The sequence below is a fragment of the Lepus europaeus genome, chromosome 16 (genome assembly GCF_033115175.1).
Source record: "Lepus europaeus isolate LE1 chromosome 16, mLepTim1.pri, whole genome shotgun sequence".
NCBI classification, from domain to species: Eukaryota; Metazoa; Chordata; class Mammalia; order Lagomorpha; family Leporidae; genus Lepus; species Lepus europaeus.
In genome coordinates this window covers 5,379,626-5,399,615 of record NC_084842.1, presented here as the reverse complement: position 1 = coordinate 5,399,615, position 19,990 = coordinate 5,379,626, and the positions used below count along the sequence as shown (strand labels likewise).

The following is a 19,990-nucleotide window of genomic DNA, read 5'->3' as shown; positions in this document are numbered from 1 at the left end:
CGCACTGAGCTCGTGTGCTGAGAGAAGGCTGAGGGGCCTGAACCATTAAGGGTTCAGGACCCGCTGGGTGAGGACAAGCGACAACCAGCAGATGGCAGAAGAAGTAAATTTCCAAGCAGCCAAAACCCAAACCCTTTCAGGGAATTTTTTTCCCCCTTTTCCTGGGGGATGGGATGGAGTTTATACAGGAACAGCTACAGGAAGTCAAGTTCAGAGACGGCCCCAGCCAAGGCGGCCTGGTCACAGAAGAACCATCTGGGGGAAGACAATGAAGCAGCTTTTAAGGTGACAAGTTTTCCCTCCCAGGACCCAGCAGAGGCGAAGCCACACCCACACGGGCAGGGGGTGGGGGAGAAACAGGGACCTAGGTTTGAGTTTCTGCAGATCTTTTGGGGATAAAGCACTTTCCCTCTGTTATCACCTGAGCTCTAGCCCTTGGCTATGGCAAGGTCCCCCCCTCCTCCTGCAACCCTCCCAGCCCCGTTTCCTCTGAGGAAACAACCTGTGGTCAAAGGCTGCAGTGGCATGGTGCTCTGCCCAGCGCCACTTGCGTGGTCACAGGTAGGAGGTTTGTCACCAGGGGTCTGGGTGTAGGAACCAGGAGGAAGACGTTTCAAGGAAACTGGGGAGCACGTGGTGCCCTCTGGACCCAGCCCTGGGCCCACAGGTGTCCCTTCTCTCCGCTGGACACTCTCTCCCCTTTCACACAGCCCATATAAAAATGAAGCAGCAGCAATTTTTATTGAGGGACCTAAACTGAAAATAGGTTTAGAACATAATTTAAAAAAATAAAACAGCAAAAGTAGCAAAAAATATATGACCTTTTTAAAAACATTTTCCTTTTTTTTTTCTTTTTCCTTTTTTTTTGTTTTTGCTTTTTTTTTTTTTTTTTAATATATAGCAACCGATGCCTCCTAGCCGCCAGGAGCATCTTAGCCGGTGGGTAAATCTCTGGTCACGACCCTTTTAAAAAGACATGTAAATATATACTCAGATTTATACACTTTGTGTTTTCTTCATAGCTATGTACAAAGCCCCCAGTTTCTCAGGGCTGGGCCCCAGGGCCACAAAACTGCTCCCAGCCTGTCTGTCTCCTCTGGTGCCAGCTATTTGGTCAGCAAAGCGAGTTAGTATTGGAATTAATAAGCCACCGGCACCATCTAATGCGGAGCAGCTGTAGCCCTGAGGACAAGGCCCCCGCCACCAGCGAGCAAGGGCTGTGGGGCTTCCGGTGACACGGACAAACCGACAGAAGCGAGCAGCCTAGGGAGCTGTCCCTGGCCGGCCCGCTTGGCCCCGCGCCCGACCCTCCGGGCAGCGGCAGGCGGCAGGGGCGCGTTGGTCCATCCCGCGGAAGGGAACGGAGCGGCCCCTCAGCGAGCACCTGCCCCTTGGCGCCTCTCTCTCTCACGAGCAGGAGAAGCTAAGGGATGCCCGGGGTAGGGGGCGGCGGCGAAGGCAGCCACGCAGGAAGGCCTCGAGTGGGCAGCCGGCTCCCGCCAGCAGGAAAGGGCGTGAGGAGAGGCAGTGAGTCCAGCAGGGGCTGTGGGCAAGGTCCACGGCTGACCGTGGGAGTCTGGGCGGGGAGAGACGGGGTGCGGTGGTCAGCGTCGTTTGAGTCCGCCATTGGCAAGGTGGGCCGAGCGTCGGGGCAGACACGGCTCCTCGGGCAACGGCTCGTGAGAGAAGACGGAGTCCTCGCCCGAGGAGCAGGTGGAGCTTCGGGTGTCGGGAAAGCTGGGCGAGTACTGGTCCAGGGGCATGGACAGGTCCAGGTACTCCTGCGACGGGACACGGGTGCCGGAACTCAAGCCCAGTCCCCAAGCCGTGGCGAGCCCCGTGCGCCAGCCTGGGGCAGCCATACCTGGTTGGAGGTCAAGGCCACAATGCGGTCCAGGTCTTCTACCAGCTGCTTGAAGGTGGGCCTCTGGGAGGGCACTGCGTGCCAGCAGTCCCGCATCATCATGTACCTGCGGCGGCAGAGCGGAAGTGCAAGGTCAGGGCGGAAGGGCACTGGCGTGAGAGAAAGACGGATTTCCGGGGGCGGGCTTTGAAGGGCCACGCCCCGGAAGGGGAGGAGTCCCGCACTCGTCCCGCTCCCCCAAGACCTCAGGGGCCGGCTCCGGCTTACAGCTCATTGGTGCAGTTGCTGGGCTTGTCCATGCGGTGGCCCTCCTTCAGCAGCTTGAAAAGCTCCTCCACAGGCACGCCGGGGTATGGGGAGCCGCCCAGGGTGAAGATTTCCCACAGGAGCACCCCAAAAGACCACCTGCGGATGCGCACACGGCCACTGCACCTGGCGCCACCTCAGGCTTCCCTGTCTCCCGTGCGCCCTCCTAGGCCTCTCTTCCCCCACAGGGAGGGCCCGGGGGGACTGGGGCAGAGGAACAGCCACCATGGCTGGCCACGCTGGCCATGGTCCTGGAACTCCCCTCTCCCGCTGTCCCCCGGCCGGACTCACACATCACTCTGATGGGTGTAGATCCGATCGAACAACGCCTCGGGCGCCATCCACTTCACGGGCAGCCGGCCCTGCAGGCAGTACGGGGGGAGAGGTGGCTCAGCAGGTGCCACACACCCAACCTATGCTACCACCCCCCAAGCTTCTCGGCCAAAGCTGTCCACGCCTGGCTAGAAATGCAAACAGCCAAGTGGGAGGAGCCGCCTGGTGGGAGCAGCGGCAGCCTGGGCACTCACGTTGGTCGTCTTTTTGTAGTAGTCGATGTGGTGAATGTCTCGTGCTAGGCCGAAGTCGGCGATCTTCATCACGTTGTCCTCCGTCACCAGGACGTTCCTGGCGGCCAGGTCTCTGTGTATGCACTGCGGAGAGCACAGAGCAGAGGGCGCCGGGCAGGTGAGGCACCACCACTGGGAAACGGATCCCGGCTTCTCGGCAAACCCACCTCCCCGCGTCCTTAGTTTCAGCTGGCTGACCCTTCATGTCTGCGACCGCCTGTAGGGGTGTGCGCGCCGAGCTCCATGTTCCCACCTGCAGCAGAGCCACCCAAAACTCTGACAGGCGCTGTCCCATGGTACCCCCGGACATCAGTATTAGCCTGTTTGTGCTGAGTAGCTTGCCTGAGGCCATGCAGAAAGTGGGACCACACAGACAGGAATCAAATCTGACTGCTGTGCTGCCCCTCCCCCCACTTCCCGGACAGCGCGCGTGGAGAATGAAGATTCACACAGGCTGGGGAAGCAGAGGACTCAGTTCCCACGACTTTCCCCTGGGGAGTCCTTAGGGTCCTTACCTTCTTGGAGGCGAGGTATTCCATGCCTCGGGCCACCTGGTAGGCGCAGGACACCAGGTCCTTGGAGGAGAGCTGCTCCTCAGGGTTGTGGCTGGGGTTGTAACAGTATTCCAGCCCCGGGGGCCGCCGGGCCTGCAGGTACTCCCGCAGGTTGCCCTTGGAGGCGTACTCCACGATGACGTACAAGGGACCTGGGAGCACAGGAGGCAGTCACCAAGGCAGGGGCAGGTGAGCAGGTTTTGTGTCACAACGAAGTGGTACCCCAACACCATACATCTGCTCCCCTTTCCTGCTTCCTCTTCGGGGGACCAGGGAAAGTCATTCTATTCCCCAAAGAAAGTCAGGGAAAGAATTCCTCCTGGGGCTGGTATTGTGCTGTAATGTGGTTAAAAGCTGCCACCTGCAATACCAGCATCCTGTATGAGCATCAGTTCAAGTCCCAGCTGCTCCACTTCTGATCCAGCTCCCTAATGTACCTCAGAAAGCAGCAGAGGATGACCCAAGTGCTTGGGCCCCTGCCACCCAGCACAGGACACCTAGATGGAGTTCCAGGCTCCTGGCTTTGGCCTGGCCCAGCTCCGGCTGTTGTAGCCATCTGAGAAGTGAACCAGTAATTAGATCTCTCTAATTCAGCCTTTCAATCAATCAATCAATAAAATGTTCTGCTGGTTCACTCCCCAATTGGCCGCAACAATTGGAGCTGTGCCAATTGAAGCCAGGAGCCAGAAGCCTCTTCCGGGTCTCCCATGCAGGTGCAGAGGCCCAAGGACCTGGGCCATCTTCCACTGCTTGCCCAGGCCATAGCAGAGAGCTGGATTAGAAGTAGAGCAGCTGGGACTAGAACCGGCAGGATGCCGGCACTGTAGCTGGCAACTTCACATGCTACGCCACAGTGATGGCCCTGAAAATTAAAATATATATATATATATTCTTATAATATATAATTATATTATAATTATTCTTTAAAAAAAAAAAAAGGGATTCTTTCCAGCATAATCCAGATCCAGAGAGTTCCTGAGCAAAACTGGGGGTTGGGGGGGTGACAGCCCTTGCTGAAGCCACAGCTGGCTCACCTGTTCCTGCCCACACATCATGTGTGGGACTCCAGTGTCTGTGTTCCTGGAGGAGCAATGGACAGCAGCCCAGACCCGAGGAGATACTCTGCAGTCACTGCTACACAGGCCTCCCTCCCTCCCCTCTGAGTGCGGCCCCCTCCCCTCTGAGTGCGGCCCCCTCCCCGCCAGCACGAGGCCTGGTCGATCTGCTGCAGGTGATGGGAGGGCCAGCCTGGCTCTGTGCCTACCGTCCTGCGTGCAGGCCCCCAGCAGGTTGATGATGTTCTTGTGCTTCCCAATCATCTTCATCATCTCCATTTCTGAGATCAGATCAGAGAGATCTTTTTCTGTCGCATCCGCTTTACACACAAACCAGAAAACAGCATGAGACTCCTTTGCTCTGGGAGGGAGCAGGGCAGGATAAAAGCCAAGGGGACCAGGGGACTGTGTGCCCGAGGGACCTTTGTGCAGAGGCTCCCTCCCCCTCTGCTCTTCCACCAAACACTTCATTTCCCTGCTCTCGTATGGGAGCCACTGTTGTGAGTGGGGCAGGGGCAATCGTGAGCAAGCTGAAACACCTGACTACAGCCTAGGCTGCTGCGGAGGGAACAGAGGGAGGAGACACTGCTCTGGCAGTGCAGAGCGCCCCCCCACTCCCAGGTAAGCTCAAGAGGCAGCGGAGCAGGCAGGGGCAGGGAAGGCACCAGAGGAGGGGTCCGACTCGGTGGGTAGCTGCACGCAGTCTGCTCGGAAGACAGACGGGGCTGTTTTACGCAGGGACACAAGCATCACTCACACTTCAACATCTTCACGGCCACTTTGGTCACACGGTTGGGTTTGTCCTTGTCCAGCCCAATGGCCTCCGCCAACACCACCTGCCCGAAGCAGCCTTCTCCCAGGGGTTTGCCCAAGACCAGTCTTTGGCAGGGAGGAGGGAGAGAAATTGGCAAGAGTCAGGGTTGGTAAATGCCAAACACACAGAGGATACCCATCTCTGCCTCTTCGTATTTCACCCAAAGGCAAGCAGGAAATGGACAGGATTCTGTCTGGAGGCACTGCACACGCCTTGACTCCCCAGAAGGTCCTGGCACACACAACCTCCACCCTAAGAGCCACAAGCAAAGGGTGTCCCTCACCTGTCTCGAGGCAGCTCCCAGCGAGGGTCTTCAGGCAGCTCATATTCAGAGACCCCAGCTAACATGGGGGTCCCGCTGGAGGAGAGCCGTGAGGGCCGAACCAGAAGAACCCCCGAGTTCATGGACGCACTGGAGTCAGCCGACACCTATAGGGAAGAGTGGGGTTACCTTCTAGCAAGGGGACGGGATGCAGGTGCAGAAGCCTGGGTCGCTTGCGTCTGAGGTTCCTTCCCCAACGTGGAGCCGCAGAAAGACTGTGGGAGGCCGGGAGACGTGTGTTCTCGTCCTGACTTATTTCTGCCACTGATCAGCCTTGTTGGGCTTCACTCACCTTGGAAATGAGCAGACCACACACACCTCTCCCGGCGAGACCTGTCACAACGCAACACTGCAGTAACGACTCTCATTCATGCCCCAATTCCTGGCAAAGACCCTGCCTTGGATGATGGATTCCTAACGCCCAAAGTTAGTTCCAGAGTTTGCACAGGGTTCTGAGTGCCCGCCACTCAGACCTGGGAACCGACTTGGGTCCTCTTTTTACCCTGCTTCTCTGCCCCTTCAGCTGGCCCTGGGAGGTGCTCAGATGCACGGCATCAGCTACACATACAGACCACACAGGACTCTCCCCATGAACGTGAACGGGGTCGTTTCAACAGGCGCATGGAGGGTACAGGGAATTTTCTAGGCTAGGCCAGTGTGAAACTGACTCTGGAACACTGGGTTCCGGCCCTTCTTCCAACACGCCTGGCCCAGGAGTCAGAAAGCAAAGCCTAAAGGGGGAGAGGAGGGACGGTGGAGAGGCTGAGGCATCGGGGCCCCTAGGGACGTCCCCAGAGGCACAGCAAGAGAAGGCGCAAGCGTGCAAATCCCCCATCTACTTTCTGTTACCTGTCTGCGCAGGGGGATGCTCTTGGCCAGCTTGTGCACGGCCATCTGGCTGTGGAAGTCACTCTTCTTGGTGCCGCTCTTCATCTTGTAGATGATGACGGAGCCCACCATGCAGGAGATGAGGAAGGCCCCCGTGCAATAGATGATGATCTCCAGGTACAGGGGCGATGTCATCACTGCTGGTCTCTCTTCCAGGGCTGAGTCGGTGTGAATAGGGTGTTAGCAGGCGCAGGGGAGCCCCAGGCTGACAAGGGGTTCCCCCACTAATTAGAAAAACAACACCCATCTCCTCTGCCTCATTTAGGAGATGCCAGCTAGGGGTGGGGTTCTGGCACCGAGAGGGTCAGGCATCCTGGGATCTTTGAGGCGTCCTTAACCAGATGCAAAGTCCCTAAGTGCTAAGCACTAAACGTCTATTCTCATTCGGGACCCTCCTCACTCAGCTGCGGCTGGGGGGGTGGTTGGATACCAGGTATCCCAAGAAGGGCAGCTGAGAAGTCACTTCTGGATGCCTTTCTCAATGTCACTGCAGAGCCTCGGACACTTATCTCATGGGGACAGACTGTTTCTGATGAGGTCCCAGAGGCCTTGTCACTTGTGTCTGCCCTAGCACCTGAGTGTGGGCGGTGGCATCTGGCCTGTGTCCTGACACCTGTGTCAGTCACCTCCACCAGACCAGACACGTAAATATTTACACCTAGCCAAGCCACTTGCAAAGGGATTTCACTTCCCAACGTGTCTGAATTGTTCTAGATTTTTTAAAAAAAAAAAGTTTTTTTCTGTGTAGTTCTCGCAAGAGTTCTACTCACGGGCTTTACCTCCTAACAAACACTCACAAAGAAAAAGGGAGCGGCAGGTGCCTTGTTTTATTCTCTGCCTGCCTCTTTCCATCTGGAACTCACTGCCACCCCACAAAAGCCAAGCCAGTTCAGCCCACCTGTCTGTACCCCCGAGAGAACTCTCACCCCAGCCCCACCCTCGCGAGGGGCCCCTCTTCCCATCACTGCTGTCTCCCCTCCTGATCCGCCCCTCAGAAACCCTGCAGCCAGCCACAGAGGTGGCGGGAGTTGCCCACCCCCCCAACCCAGAGAGAGGCACAGGACGAGGCCCAGGCCCTGGCCCTTGAGGACCTCAAGGCCTGACCAGGAGACGACAGAGCTGATGACAGAAGTGTTTCTGTTTTACTCCTTTCCCCAACGTCGAGAAACAAAAGACAAATGATGGGGTGCACAGACAGACGGGACAAAGACAGGACAATGATGAAAACAGAGAACACTTCTGTGCCTCAAGCGGAGGCGGGTGAGGACAGAGGGGGCAGAGTCAGACAGGAGAGCAGACGGCACCCAGACCCACATGCGGGACAGCGGAGATGCAGCACACCCAGCTCCGGTCACCGCCACCCTGCCCAGCTGCAGGCTTCTTCCTTCCTGGCTCGGCACAGACCTCCCGCCGGGGACAGCAGCCAGAGAGGATGCAGGGGGACTGCCACGGCCCCACTGAGGCTGCCCGAGACAAGCCTGACTTAGAGCAGGTCGCGTTCACTTGTCTAGAAAGGCAGCTTCTCCCCAGCCAGAGGACCTGGCATGCAGGGTGGACAAGTGCTGCTCCCTACAAGCATCGAGCACCTCTGGGCTGAGGGCCTACATGCAGTGGGAAGAGCAGGGCTCTTTCTCAAACTTTTGGGATTGGCACAAAAAAATAAAATAAAATAAAAAATAAATCAATAAATCAGGTATCTCAGACACCCAGGGACCCAGGGGAGGCTGCAGGACCCAAGGACGGGAGAAGCCTGCCCTGCTGAAATGAATCCAGATCCCCAGCATGCATTGCATCGGCCATGGAGGGGACAGAGCCAGACGCAGGTGCACGAGTGGGAGGCCGCTGTTGTTCCCGCGAGACTAGGAAAGCTCCGTAGCGAGCCTTCAACGCCACAGCCAACAGGGCGTGCGGCAGGCAAGAGCCCACTGCTCTCCCTCTCCCGGGGCTCTGTGTCTCCCCCACCGGCCCCACAATGCATGCTCCCCCCGTGCCCATGGTGAGGGCAGGACAGCGAGAGGAGCAGTGCAGTGTATACCTTCCAGAACGGTCAGCCATGCAGAGTGATGGGAGAGTCCGATAGAGTTACCCGCCAAGCACGTATACTCGCCCGCGTCCTCGAAGGAGACGTTCCGCAAGTGAAGCACCTCCATCTCTTTGTCAGTGGTGTTAACTCCGGCAGTCTAGGAAGAGACAACGGAAGCGGAATGGACAAGCGCGGGACGCGAGATCTCGAGGAGGCACCGAGACAGGGAAGGGTGGGGGAGTGCACAGAGGGGAGGCCACCAGAGCGGAAGATGCTCCCCAGCGTCTCCTTTGCAACAAGGAACACATAGAAACCACCAGCAGCAGGACCTGTTAGAGAGGAAGAGAGTGCGGCCCTGGGGAGGAAGTCCAGCAGGTCACGGCTGGTTACGACCCGTCACCAGGCGCCGGCAGCCACTGGCCCATCCCAGCATGCGGGCGGCGGGCGGCATGGAGAAATGGGGCCCGGCCAGTAGGCGGCTGTTTGGTTTCAGGTCGAGATAAGTGGAGAGGGGGCCACACAGGAGGGATGGAAGGGAGCATGCACGCATACACACGCAGCCTGCAGACCGGGGTCTCTGCAAGGGAACACCTGGCCCCTTCTCTGATCTGCAGCATCATTCATAGCACAGCGTGGCTGTGTCCCCAGGAGTCCACGCACAGCCACACACCCAGCCAGGGGACACACATAAGGCACAGAGGGAACCAGCAGACACCAACACAAAACTAAACCAAACCAGCCTCCCAGGCCGAGTATTTTTCCATGGCTCTGGGCACTAGGATACAGAAGATAAGAGGGAGAGTCCGGCGCTGGCTTCCCACTGCTCCAGTGGCATGGGGCCGACATGAAATTCCCAGCACAGGGTCCCATCCGTCTCCCCATTACCTTTTGCCACAGGTCTGGTGACAGTGAGCCACGCAGACTGGTTAGCTTCACCAATATAATTGGAAACCTTACACACATACTGCCCGCTCTGGGCCTCTGTCACATTGAACAAGGTCAGCACCTCTGCATCCGAGCTATTAGTCCCCGAATGCTGGAACAAACCAACGACACACCGGTCAGTCGCGCAAGCGTGGCCACCTGGCCGTCCTCCGCTCCCGCGTACCTTCCAGGCAAGGGACGCGGTCCAAGGGACTTTGCATCTCTCCTTGTTTTAGTGGAACACAACAAGCTGACATCAAAAGCCCCAAACATTTCATAAAGGAAAACAAAACAAAACAAAAACACCGACTGTCCCAAATATCTCATGGCCTGTCTGTGTGAAATCCATCCTCCAGGACCGGGGCAGGGACTGTAAATGGACTCGGGGCCGAGCCCAAGGCCCCAGCCCCATTTCCTACAGTGCAATTTCTGCACCAGTAGCCAAGAGAAGGCACAGCTAGTGAATCTCCGGGACGGGCAGCCTGGGGAGGATGAGGTCTAACTGTGGGACAAGGTGGTAAACAGCTTTCCCAGCTTCTGGTCACTTCCTGTCGCAAGATCCACGGGAGATTTAGGCAATTACCTTCCCTGGATTAATGGAGCATTCAGGGACAATCAAAGTCTGGGAGTGAAAGGGAAAAGGAAGAAAACGCCATTACTCCTCACACTGCGTAGAATTTATATGCGGCACCTGCTTTCCCAAGCCTGCTTAGGCTGTGTGCCCTCATCCTTCATCCCGTCTTCCAAACAAGAGCAGAGCTCGGGAAGCAGGGCAGAGCCTGCGAGGGGCTGGCTGCCAAGGCTTTGGTCCCGGGCAGTGAGTGAGAAAGCAGGGGACCTCACGCTCTCCTGGAGGGCTCCCCTTTCTTTCTTTGGGGTGGGGTCTCGTCCTTTCAAAGCCTTCATCCCCCTCCAAGCAAAGTCACTGGCAGAGCTTTCAAAACCAGCACCGCCCCCCTATTCCCAGCTCACCTCTACTCTGTCATCTCTCCCCACTCCTGGGAAAGGGGTTGGGTCCCCACTAAGATGGTACATGGGCTGGGGCCCGATCCCAGGCCCTGAGCCTGACCACCGAACCTGGCAGGCTCTGTCCTGGCACCCCATCCCGTGCAGACTAGGGTGATCACCTTCAAGATCTGGACGTAGGGCAGATTGTCTGGGCCGATCTTACTCCCGTTGACCTCGATGTGCTTTAGCCACTGGATGTGCGGCTGAGGGTCACTGTACACCTTACACATGAACTCCACGTTGCTGCCCAGGGCCACCGTCTTGTTGGCAGGCAACCCTGCCTGCAGAATGGGCCGGTGAGGCGACCGCTCTGTGGAAGAAAGGACATGTGTGGGCCTGCAGTGCCCCCTCAGCTTTCCCGGGGACGGGGCAGTGCTTGTCCTGCATCTCCGTGGGGCCCCAGTGCGCCCACCCTGAGTCCTCTCTCAAGGCCCCATGGGAGCTCCTCCTCCAGGCCACACATCCATACTTATGCACAGTAAGTCTCCTGTACCTTAATGGACTTAACACCCTGAGACCCCAGCACAACGTGCTTCCCAGAGAACTGCTGACTGAGACCACTGTTGTTCAAAGTGTGGTCTGGGGACAGCAGCACCAGTGCCAACTGGGAGAGAGTCAGAAAGGCAGGATCTCAGAGCCTGGACCCCAATCCCCTGCTGAGACCACGTGGCCAGCACCAAGACGGGAGGCTGGCAGAGAGTCTCTGGGCCTCTCCATCTCCAGCGTACTGGGCTCTACCTCCAGAATCGGGGTGGGAAGCCTCTGTTTCTGCCAAGGGCCACTTGGATACTTATAACGTCGTTCATGGACCATATAAAATGATCCAACTTAACAATCAGCCTGCTATACATGTACTGAATTTCAAAGTCTGGGATTGCCTTGGCAGGGCCAGACAAGGCGATTTTGTGGGCCTCATACAGCCTGCGGGCTGGACATTCCCACCCCTGCTCTAGGACCGGTTGCAGGAGCAGCCCTGAAAAGCATGGTGCTCATCCAGGAGCCGGCAGGGGCCTGGAATTCCACAGGCACCTGACCTCTGAGCCTCAGCAGGTGCAGTGGGTCATGCCTGCCTGGTGGGGATGACAGCAGATTTGCAAGAGCCTTCATCAAGCCACAGCTACCACTGCACTCTCTGTAACAGCCCAACAACCAGCCACATCTTTCAGGGTAGACTGTCAAAAATGCCTTCCAGTTCACGGCGACATTGGCTTTGGGACACATTCTCACCTGAGGCTCTTTGGTTTGCAGACAGGGAATAGTAAAGTGCAAACGGAGGAGTCAACCTGCTCAAGGTGGCAAGGTCCCTACTAAATGGCAAGTGCAATCCTGACGCCATCCCAAGAGTCCTTGATGCCCGCTCCATACTCTAAGCACCTCACGTCTGTGCCCACAACCTCTTACCCACGACGTCCAGCTGGTAGGTGTGGTTGATGCTGCCATACTCGTTCTCCACAATGCAAGTGTAGTTGCCCTTATCAGAGGGAACCACGGAGTCCATGATGATGCTCCAGGTGGCATAGCGGACCTGTGGGCAACAGGCAAAGGGGCTCCACTGAGGGTCTGGAGGAAAATGCAGGCAGAGGCCATGGGGCCGTGTTGGTGCCTGTGGGACCGTCTCTCTCAGCTCCCCCATCAGAACTGCAGAGTAGCTGGGAGGAGGACAGAGTACGTGGTGCTCAGCCCAGGTCCATTAAACTGGCAGATGAGCGTGAGCCTTAGAAGTCTTCCCCGTGTGCTCAAGGCCAGCCATGGTCTAACCAAGGTGTCTTCTGCAAACTCTCCCAAATCACACCAGGAGTATTCTCAACCCTGTGCCTCTGTGCCTGGCTCCTGTTAAGAGTCTGGCCTGGGGCCGGTGCTGTGGTATAGCAAGTAAAGCCATTGCCTGCAATGCTGGCATCCCATATGGGCGCCGGTTCAAGTCCCGGCTGCTCCACTTCCGATCCAGCTCTCTGCTATGGCCTGGGAAAGCAGTAGAAGATGGCCCACTTGGCACTCTGATATGGGTGCCATCATTCACTGCTTTCCCAGGCACATTAGCAGGGAGCTGAATTGGAAGTGGAGCAGCTAGGACTCGAATAGGTGTTCTGATATGGAATGCTGGCATCACAAGTGGCAGTTTAACTGGCTGTACCACAACGCCAGCCCTATGTGTTCAAAAATTTTTTAAATGCATTAACCTTATAGTTAGAAAGCACTGCTATTTAAGACAGTTAGAGGCATATGAGGGAGGATTTTCTAACTCCCTTGTCCCATCCTTCCTCCTCTCCTTTCATAGCTAGGTGTACTAACCTTGTAGCCTCCAATCCGGTGGTCAGGTTTGAACTCTTTGCCATTTTTCAGCCAGCGCAGCGTGGGGTTCGGTGTCCCGCTGGAAGGGCACTTGAACTTCACAGTCTTGGCAGCCGGCACGGCGTGCAGTTTCTTTTCCATCTTTTCAGGGGATGTCCAGTACGGCGCTACGGCTGCCCGGGGAGAGCCAAGAAACGAGCGGGCTGGTCAGGTTCAGAGCGAGGGCCCAGGCAGGAGCGGGAGCTGCCTCGCCCATCTGCCCAGCACCTGTCCACCACCGTCCAGCGTCAAGGGACACTCCAGGGGCTGCAGTCAGGCACCAGGACCCCACGTGCCCCTCCTTCCTCCTCCTCCTCCTCCTCCACCAGTTTCAGCCAAGCCTCTCCCTTCCCTCTCCAACAAAACTCCCAGGCCCGTAAGATAGGAAACAGTGTCTCACGCATACGGTTTGGTTTGGTGTTATCTGTCTCTTTCTCCTCCGAAGAGGAGTCATCATCGTCGTCGTCGTCCTCCGACGAGGGGAGCGCATCTACGGGAAGAAGCAGCGCACTGAGGTCCCCTCTGATCCAGCTCTGGATCTCCATGCCTATCAGCGGTCACCCCACTGAGACTGCTACCGATACGGACCAACACTGACTGCCCTCCCCATATGGATTCCCACGGCCACTCTCCCTCGGCGTTCCAGAACTGCCTGCTCCTGTGCCTGGCCCTTCTGGCTCCAGGGGGTCCTTTTTGTTGGACTCCACCCTTCTCCGCTTAACTCACAGTACCCCGGGTCTCAGAACCACAAGCTGGGAAACCCACGTCCTTCTTTGTGCTGCCAATCGCTGGGCCGCACAGGCTGATGGAGGCACAGGGATCTGGATGCTAGCTGCAGGGACGGACATGGCGCAGCTGGTTAAGCTGCCACCTGTGATGCTGGCAGCCCATATGAGCGCAGGTTCAAGTCCTGACTGCTCCACTTCTCACCCAGGACCCGGCCAATGTGTCTGGAAAAGCAGCAGCAGAGGGACTGAGTGCCTGGGCTGGGCCCCTGCCACCCACGTGGGAGACCTGGATGGAGTTTCTGGCCTGTCTCTAACTCTCCCTCTGTAACTCTGCCTTTCATATAAACAAATCTTTTTAAATAAAAAGAGCAGCAATTAGTTTCAAAGTCAGGGACACCTGCAGTCCGAATTTTTCCTGTGTGTCACCTGCTCAGGCGTGGGCACTGCCCCCAGCACCGGCCTGCAGCTGCCGACCCTCTGCCCACCCAGCATCCACCCCTTGTCAGAACAGGCTCCACAAACACGTGGTCACCAATCAGGGTTCAAGACAGGTCTCTTTCCAAGCCTCCCCTGCACTTTCAGGGTGGGGGAGAGGGAAGATGGGGGCATGTTCAAAGTGACACCTAAGGGGAGGCTTACGGGCTGCACACCCAGCCCGCCTCCCTGGGCTGCACAAATGGCATCTAGAACATTTCAGCTCACTTCCTGGAGTCACAGTCGCTTTCCAAAACTGGCAGGTTCCCAAAGTCACAGAGCTCTGGGGTTCCCTGGCTGCCCTCACGGCTCCAAAGCTAACAGCTAGGCGCTTGCTTCCTGGAGAGCCAGCGGGCGGGCCAGGCGGTGCAGGTGCAGCCGGTGCAGGTGCAGCCGGATTCTCCCCATCATCACAGCAGGGACCTCCGCCACAATGTCTGGGGCTCTAACCCCTCTCTTAGAGTACCAAGTCCCACCAGACCAACTGACAGTGGCAGGATGGAGCTCTGGGCCACCGCGGGGCCTTAACGCCCCGAGGGTATCTCTGGCTGAGGCCTGCTCCACCTGACCATCCCTCTGAGAGCCAAGCCACGCGGCGGGCGGGGAGCGATGTTAGTGGGCAGCGGCTTCGGAAGCAGAGCGGGGGCAGAGGCTCGCTCCCTCGGGAACAGTGGGCCGGAGGGGGTGGGCGCGGGGAGAGCGTGAGGGCGGGGCTTTGCTACCAACCTGAGACGTTGACGGAGAAGTAGGTGGTGTCGCTGCCCGAGGGGCTGCTGGTCACGCATGCGTAGAGGCCGGAGTCGGTGGGCACGGAGTCCCGCACCTCCACCTCCTCGCCCGTGATGCGCGTGCGGTTGCTTTCCGCCAGCTGCACCCCGTCCCGCAGCCAGTTGATGCTCTGCACATCGTCCCGCAGCCGACAGCGGAGCTGCAGCAGGTCACCCGGGTGGACCAGCAAGGACTCCACTTCCACAGGGGCTCCCCAGGGCTGGGCTGCAGCCACCCCAGGGACGGGCAGAGGAGGCAGTGGCAGGCGAGGGAGGAGGGAGAGACAAAGGGAGTTACGCTGGCCACCACCGGGCCTCACTTCCTGGAACTGGCGTTGGGGCTGGGAATACGGGTCAGTGGGAAGACAGCTGGCGGCCTGGGACCCCTGGCTCCTCTCCCCCACCCCGCTCCTCCAAAAGTCAAAGGAAGAAAAGAGGCAAAGTTAGGAAGCAGCTGCAGCAGCGTTAAGCGGATCACACTGCGTTTCCCGCCATCCTAAGGGAGAGGCCGCCCTCCCCAGGCCTCCTCTGTGGCCAGATGCTGCCCCGCACACGCCCAGTTCTTTGCCAGGAGCGGCCACTGCCCCCACAGGAACACCCCTTCCCCTAACAACAGTTGGACAAGCCCTGCCCCTCCGAAGTCCAGCAGCCCCCACCCCTGTCTGTCACCGGGGGGCGCGGTTCCCGTGGTTCAGTGTGTGTGGGGGTCTGGCCTCCAAGGAGGCAGAGGCGAGGTCAGCTCAGGGGAGCCTCTCTCTGACAGGTGCTGGGCCAGAGGACTTGGAGCCTTTGCCTATATAAGGAAGGGAGGCCCGCAGCTGCCCCAAACCCACACTTGCTCTGGCAGCAGACGCTGCTGCACACAAAGCGCCTTTCTCCTCGGCCCACCGCCCGGCTCGCCCTGTGTGTGTGTCCCCACCTTCCTCTGTCCCCAGCGCTGTCTCAGCACTCGCCTTTCCCTGTCCCCTGCACTGGACCCACCCAGGGTGTCCAGAACTCACACGATCCCATGCTACCCAGAGCACCCAACCCTCTCCTGACCCTCCGGCCACAGCGCCTCCTCCATCCTGGCCTGAACACTGCTTTGCATCAAAGAGGGGGAATGAGGTTCCTGCTTCCTGTAAGGACTGTGCAGAGGTATCCCTGGCCTCTTCTTGCACCAAAAGAACGCACACAGTTGGTGTCTCTCTCACCCACCACCTGATTAAGATCGCAGCCTCCTCCATCAGGCCGATTCCGCACACCTGAGGAACCTAAGCCGCTCCCAGAAAATGCCCTGCAGGCCCCTGACCCTGAGGCTCTGACTCCGAACACACGTGCCCTCTCTCCCTCAGCCCTGCTTCACCTGCGGCTACCCGCCCCCCTGCAGGGGCCCCTGTGTGTCTCTTCGCCTGGCTCTGGCTGGCGACTCCTCCAGGAAGCCACCTGTGACGCCCGCCTGGTGGGACTGTGGGATGAGAGTCGCATTTACCTTTGAATCTGTAGCACCTGGTCTGCCACTCAGCATCCAGGATCTTAGCCCATGCTGGGGCAGCTGCAAGCCCCTTCACTGTGCCCCTTTCTGAGCTCCCATTTCTCCCTCACCTCTCATTTTGGGGGTGCTCAAAAGGTTTCTGCTAAACACCCTATAAATGAAAAAGGGGGTCCCCGGCACCGGACAACACCAGGGACCCACAGGGGTTTGCCCCAATGGGTCCTGGGGACCACAACGAACAGGTAAGGCTGGGTAGCCTGGGCTGCAGTCCCTGGCCCATGTCAACCCAATACTGGGTCACTGAAAACTGGGTGCTGCATTTTGAGGGGTTCTGGAACCACAAGGCAAGCACACGGTTTATTCCTGTGAGTCCGGTCAAGGGGACACCACAGAAGTGAGTGGGTTAAAAATAAGCCTTTGTGGGTCTCAGAAAAACCAATCCTTCCCAGGTTTAATGGACTGTGGTTTTGCCAAATGAAAGTGTTAGACAATCCGTTTGGACTTGACCCTCAAGGAAAACTGCAGACACTCCTATTGATCAAATCTCGCTCCCCTCAAATGACCTCACTGATTAAATATTTTGCAGTGCATGACTTGTACCGGCCGCTGGTCAACAGCAAACTCAAATTCTTCGCCTCTGGCATCACACAGCCTGTTTCCACAGGTCCAGGAGACAAAAAGAACTCCAAAGACAAAAAGCAGCAAGGAGCAGAATCAGGCATCCCCCCCACCCCCACCAAGAGGAGGTGGCAGAGACCTGGCCCAGCTGGCGCCATCCCAACCAGACGTGCAAACCAAACTCTTGTACAGGATCTATAAAAAGCCTCCAGGGCCCACTGTTTTCCTGGATTCCCCTCCTAACCTGTCTCAGTCTGCTCCATCTTCTTCTTCCTTGCACCTCACCTCTGGAGAACCTCCTATGCCTGGGGTCAAGACCCTCATCCCCTACCTTGCTCTCAAGCCCATATGTACTGTATTCTCTGGATCAAGATCCCACACTGGGTGCTGGCATTGTGGGTAAACTGCCATCTGCAATGCCAACATCCCATATTGGCACCGGTTCAAGTCCCTGGCTGCTCCACTTCCGATCCAGCTCCGTGCTAATGGCCTAGGAACAGCAGTGGAAGATGGCCCAAGTATTTGGGCCCCTGCCACCCATGCAGGAGACCTGGAAGAAGCTCTTGGTTCAGGCCTGGCCCATTGCTGGCCATTGGTGACCATCTGGGGGACTGAGCAAGTGGAAGGAAGATCTCTCTATCTCTCCCTCTCTAACTCTTTCAAAAATAAATTAAAAAATCTTTAAACAAAATCCTACACTGTCTATGGGATGAATAAACCCAATACCCTTGCTTTGCCTTCAGTCAAGGCTCCCTAAATCTGACCCCACCCTCTGCAGCCAGTTGCCTTGTTTTCCATGGCTGCCTGTTCTGCACCCTGACACAACAAAGCTTCCCCTGCTGAGGACTGTCTCAGCAGGTCCTCCATCAGAAATGTCCTGGAAGGGACAGGTGAGTGGCCTAGGAGTTAGAACACTGGTTGGGACACCCATAACCCACATGGGAGTGCCTGGTTATGAGTCCCAGCTCTGTTCCTGATTCCAACTTCCAGGCATCCTGGGAGGTGGTAGCTGATGACTCAAGTAGTTGGGTCCCTGCCATCTACAAGGGAGACTATTCCTGGTCTCTGGTCCCCAGTTTTGACCTCGCCCATCCCTGGCTGTGGTGGGCATTTGGGGAGTGAACCAGTGGATGACTCTTTCTGTTTCTGGCTCTCAAGTAAATAAATTGACTGACTAATAATTTTTACAATGTCCAGGAAGTCTTCTGTTTACACTGGCATCTCTCCCTAATTTTCTGAAGAACACTTACTGTCTGCACTATATAAATTTATACCCAATTACACACCATCTTATATTGTTTCTTTCTCTTAACATCAGAGAGATCATTCACACACTGTAAAATTCACCTATTTAAAGGGTGCATCTCAACTGTGTTTAGTACAGCGTTCCTGGACCTGAGACACTGAAATCCACAGATGCTCAAATCTCTTATATAAATGGCACATTATCTACAGGTAGCCTATGTACATCCTCCCAATACTAAACCACCTCCAGTGTAGATGCTATGCGAAGAGTTATGATACAGCATTGTTCAGGGAACAATGACAAGAAAAACCATTCTGTATGTGTTCAGTACAGATGTGACTTTTCCCTGAATATTTCTGCTTCAGTAGGCTAGGCATCACCACAATCTAACTCCAGCGCGCCAAGAAGAAACCCGGCACCTACAGCAGTCACCCCCCAGCCCCTGTCCTTGCAGGTTGTCTGCTCTCCCCGCCTTTACAGGTTTGCTGTCCTGGATCTCACATCAGCGGAATCACACAACTGATGGTCTTCCCTTGGCACAGTATGTTCAAGGTTCTCCCATATTGCATCTCAAGACTTCTTTCCTTTGAATAGCCTCATAATACTGCACCAGATGAATACACTACATTCCTGCCACTCGTTGGCAGCCACTTGGGTGTACTGTTTCTTAACTGTCAACAATGTCCCTGGCTTGCCTCTCCTAAGAACTAGCAAGCAAACTCAGAGCAGGGCTGCCTGTTACAATTTTCCCACGGTGCCAAGCAACGTTAGAAAACACAGAAACCACTCCAAAGGTCTTGAACGAACTTAGCATCTGGCAAAAGCTCATGGTTAGAGGAATCTAAAATCGGCCCAGGGCTCCGAAGTCACAGCGATCTTTTTCACTGAGCGCACTGCCCCTGGATGCTTGTCACAGATTCTCCACTTGCTTGGGGCAGGGAAGGTAACCCCCTGTGCATCTGCTCACTGGGCCTGTCTGTCGCACTGCTCTGTGGAGTTCCGTGGGAGGTGTCAGATTCCAGCACACCACAGCACAACCTTTTGGCCTTTCCAGTATCCCTCACTCTGTCCTCTAAGGCAGGCCCTTGTAGCCCCTGCTCTGGCTCTGCCCAGCTGGCTCTTCTCTGGTCAAGATCAACCAGCCAGGGAGGGTTGCTGGCTGGGACACGTGCATCCCATACCAGAATGCCCAGGTTCCAGTCCTTGCTCCACTCCCAAATCCAGCTTCCTGCTAATGTGGACCCCAGGAGGCAGCAGGTGATGGCTTAAGTAGTTGGGTCCTTGCCACTCATGCAGGATCCCTGGATTGAGTTCCCAGCTTCTGGCTTTGACCACCTCCCCCCTCCTCCCCTTGCCCCCCGCCATGGCCATCGTGTGCATTTGGGCAGTGAACCAGTGACTAGAGCCCTCTGCCACTCAATTTTTTTTTTTTTAATAAAAAGATTTATCCTTGTCGTGAGATCGGTCACCAAGAGAAGAGCTCACTGGACGTTAAAGATGAAGACAAGGGAACCAGTTTACTGCTCAGCCACTTGAAACCAGCATTTCAGCTCTGAGAGCCTGGTCTCAGAATCAGGTCCAAAGATAGTCTTTAACATGTGCAGCAAGGGCTTCTGTGGGGAATGTGGCACCAAACGCTTGCTTATTACAAAGTTCACTACGCCAGGCTCTAGGCGCTGGGAGTTCCAAGCGCCCTGAACAAAACACATCGTGCTTCAATGCCGACAGAACAGAGCCACGACCTTCACTAGTGGGGTTGGAAGGTTAGGGTCAGGGCTCGACGAGATGTTCCTTGGGAGGACTCGGGCTGCCCAGCTCACGTCCAAGGCCTTGACAGTACTCCAGAAAACAAGAGAGGGCAAAGGCTTGTGCTGAGCTGCTGACGGGATGGAGGAGATCTCTTAGCCCCCAACCGGGTCCTAGCACAAGGTAATGACAGACTGTGGCAAGCTGTGCAGGCTGCACATGGCGCTCCCTTTAGTGGGAGTGAAAGGCACCCACCCTCCAAGCCCACAGGCCTCCTCCAAG

General features: G+C 56.7%; 1 protein-coding gene across 7 annotated transcripts in view; it reads right to left on the bottom strand.

Moving 5' to 3' along the window:
• Window positions 1–512: 512 nt before the first annotated feature.
• The window catches only part of FGFR1 (fibroblast growth factor receptor 1), a 54,118-nt gene continuing 34,640 nt past the window's right edge, over window positions 513–19,990 (bottom strand). Inside the window, exons 2-17 of one of the 7 annotated variants that reach the window (XM_062213609.1) lie at window positions 14,584–14,850; window positions 13,056–13,145; window positions 12,617–12,789; window positions 11,726–11,849; window positions 10,444–10,634; window positions 8,405–8,549; window positions 6,331–6,527; window positions 5,443–5,588; window positions 5,103–5,224; window positions 4,555–4,665; window positions 3,252–3,442; window positions 2,698–2,820; window positions 2,462–2,532; window positions 2,132–2,269; window positions 1,865–1,970; window positions 513–1,781 (exon numbers count right to left, since the gene is read on the bottom strand). In XM_062213609.1, coding sequence (XP_062069593.1) covers window positions 1,605–1,781; window positions 1,865–1,970; window positions 2,132–2,269; window positions 2,462–2,532; window positions 2,698–2,820; window positions 3,252–3,442; window positions 4,555–4,665; window positions 5,103–5,224; window positions 5,443–5,588; window positions 6,331–6,527; window positions 8,405–8,549; window positions 10,444–10,634; window positions 11,726–11,849; window positions 12,617–12,789; window positions 13,056–13,145; window positions 14,584–14,850 — 2,372 coding nt within the window. In that variant the 3' untranslated portion in view covers window positions 513–1,604. Of the gene's footprint in view, window positions 1,782–1,864; window positions 1,971–2,131; window positions 2,270–2,461; window positions 2,533–2,697; window positions 2,821–3,251; window positions 3,443–4,554; window positions 4,666–5,102; window positions 5,225–5,442; window positions 5,589–6,324; window positions 6,528–8,404; window positions 8,550–10,443; window positions 10,635–11,725; window positions 11,850–12,616; window positions 12,790–13,055; window positions 13,146–14,583; window positions 14,851–19,990 lie in introns of all 7 variants that reach the window. The other 6 variants (XM_062213615.1, XM_062213611.1, XM_062213616.1 and 3 more) reach the window with 6 other exon arrangements.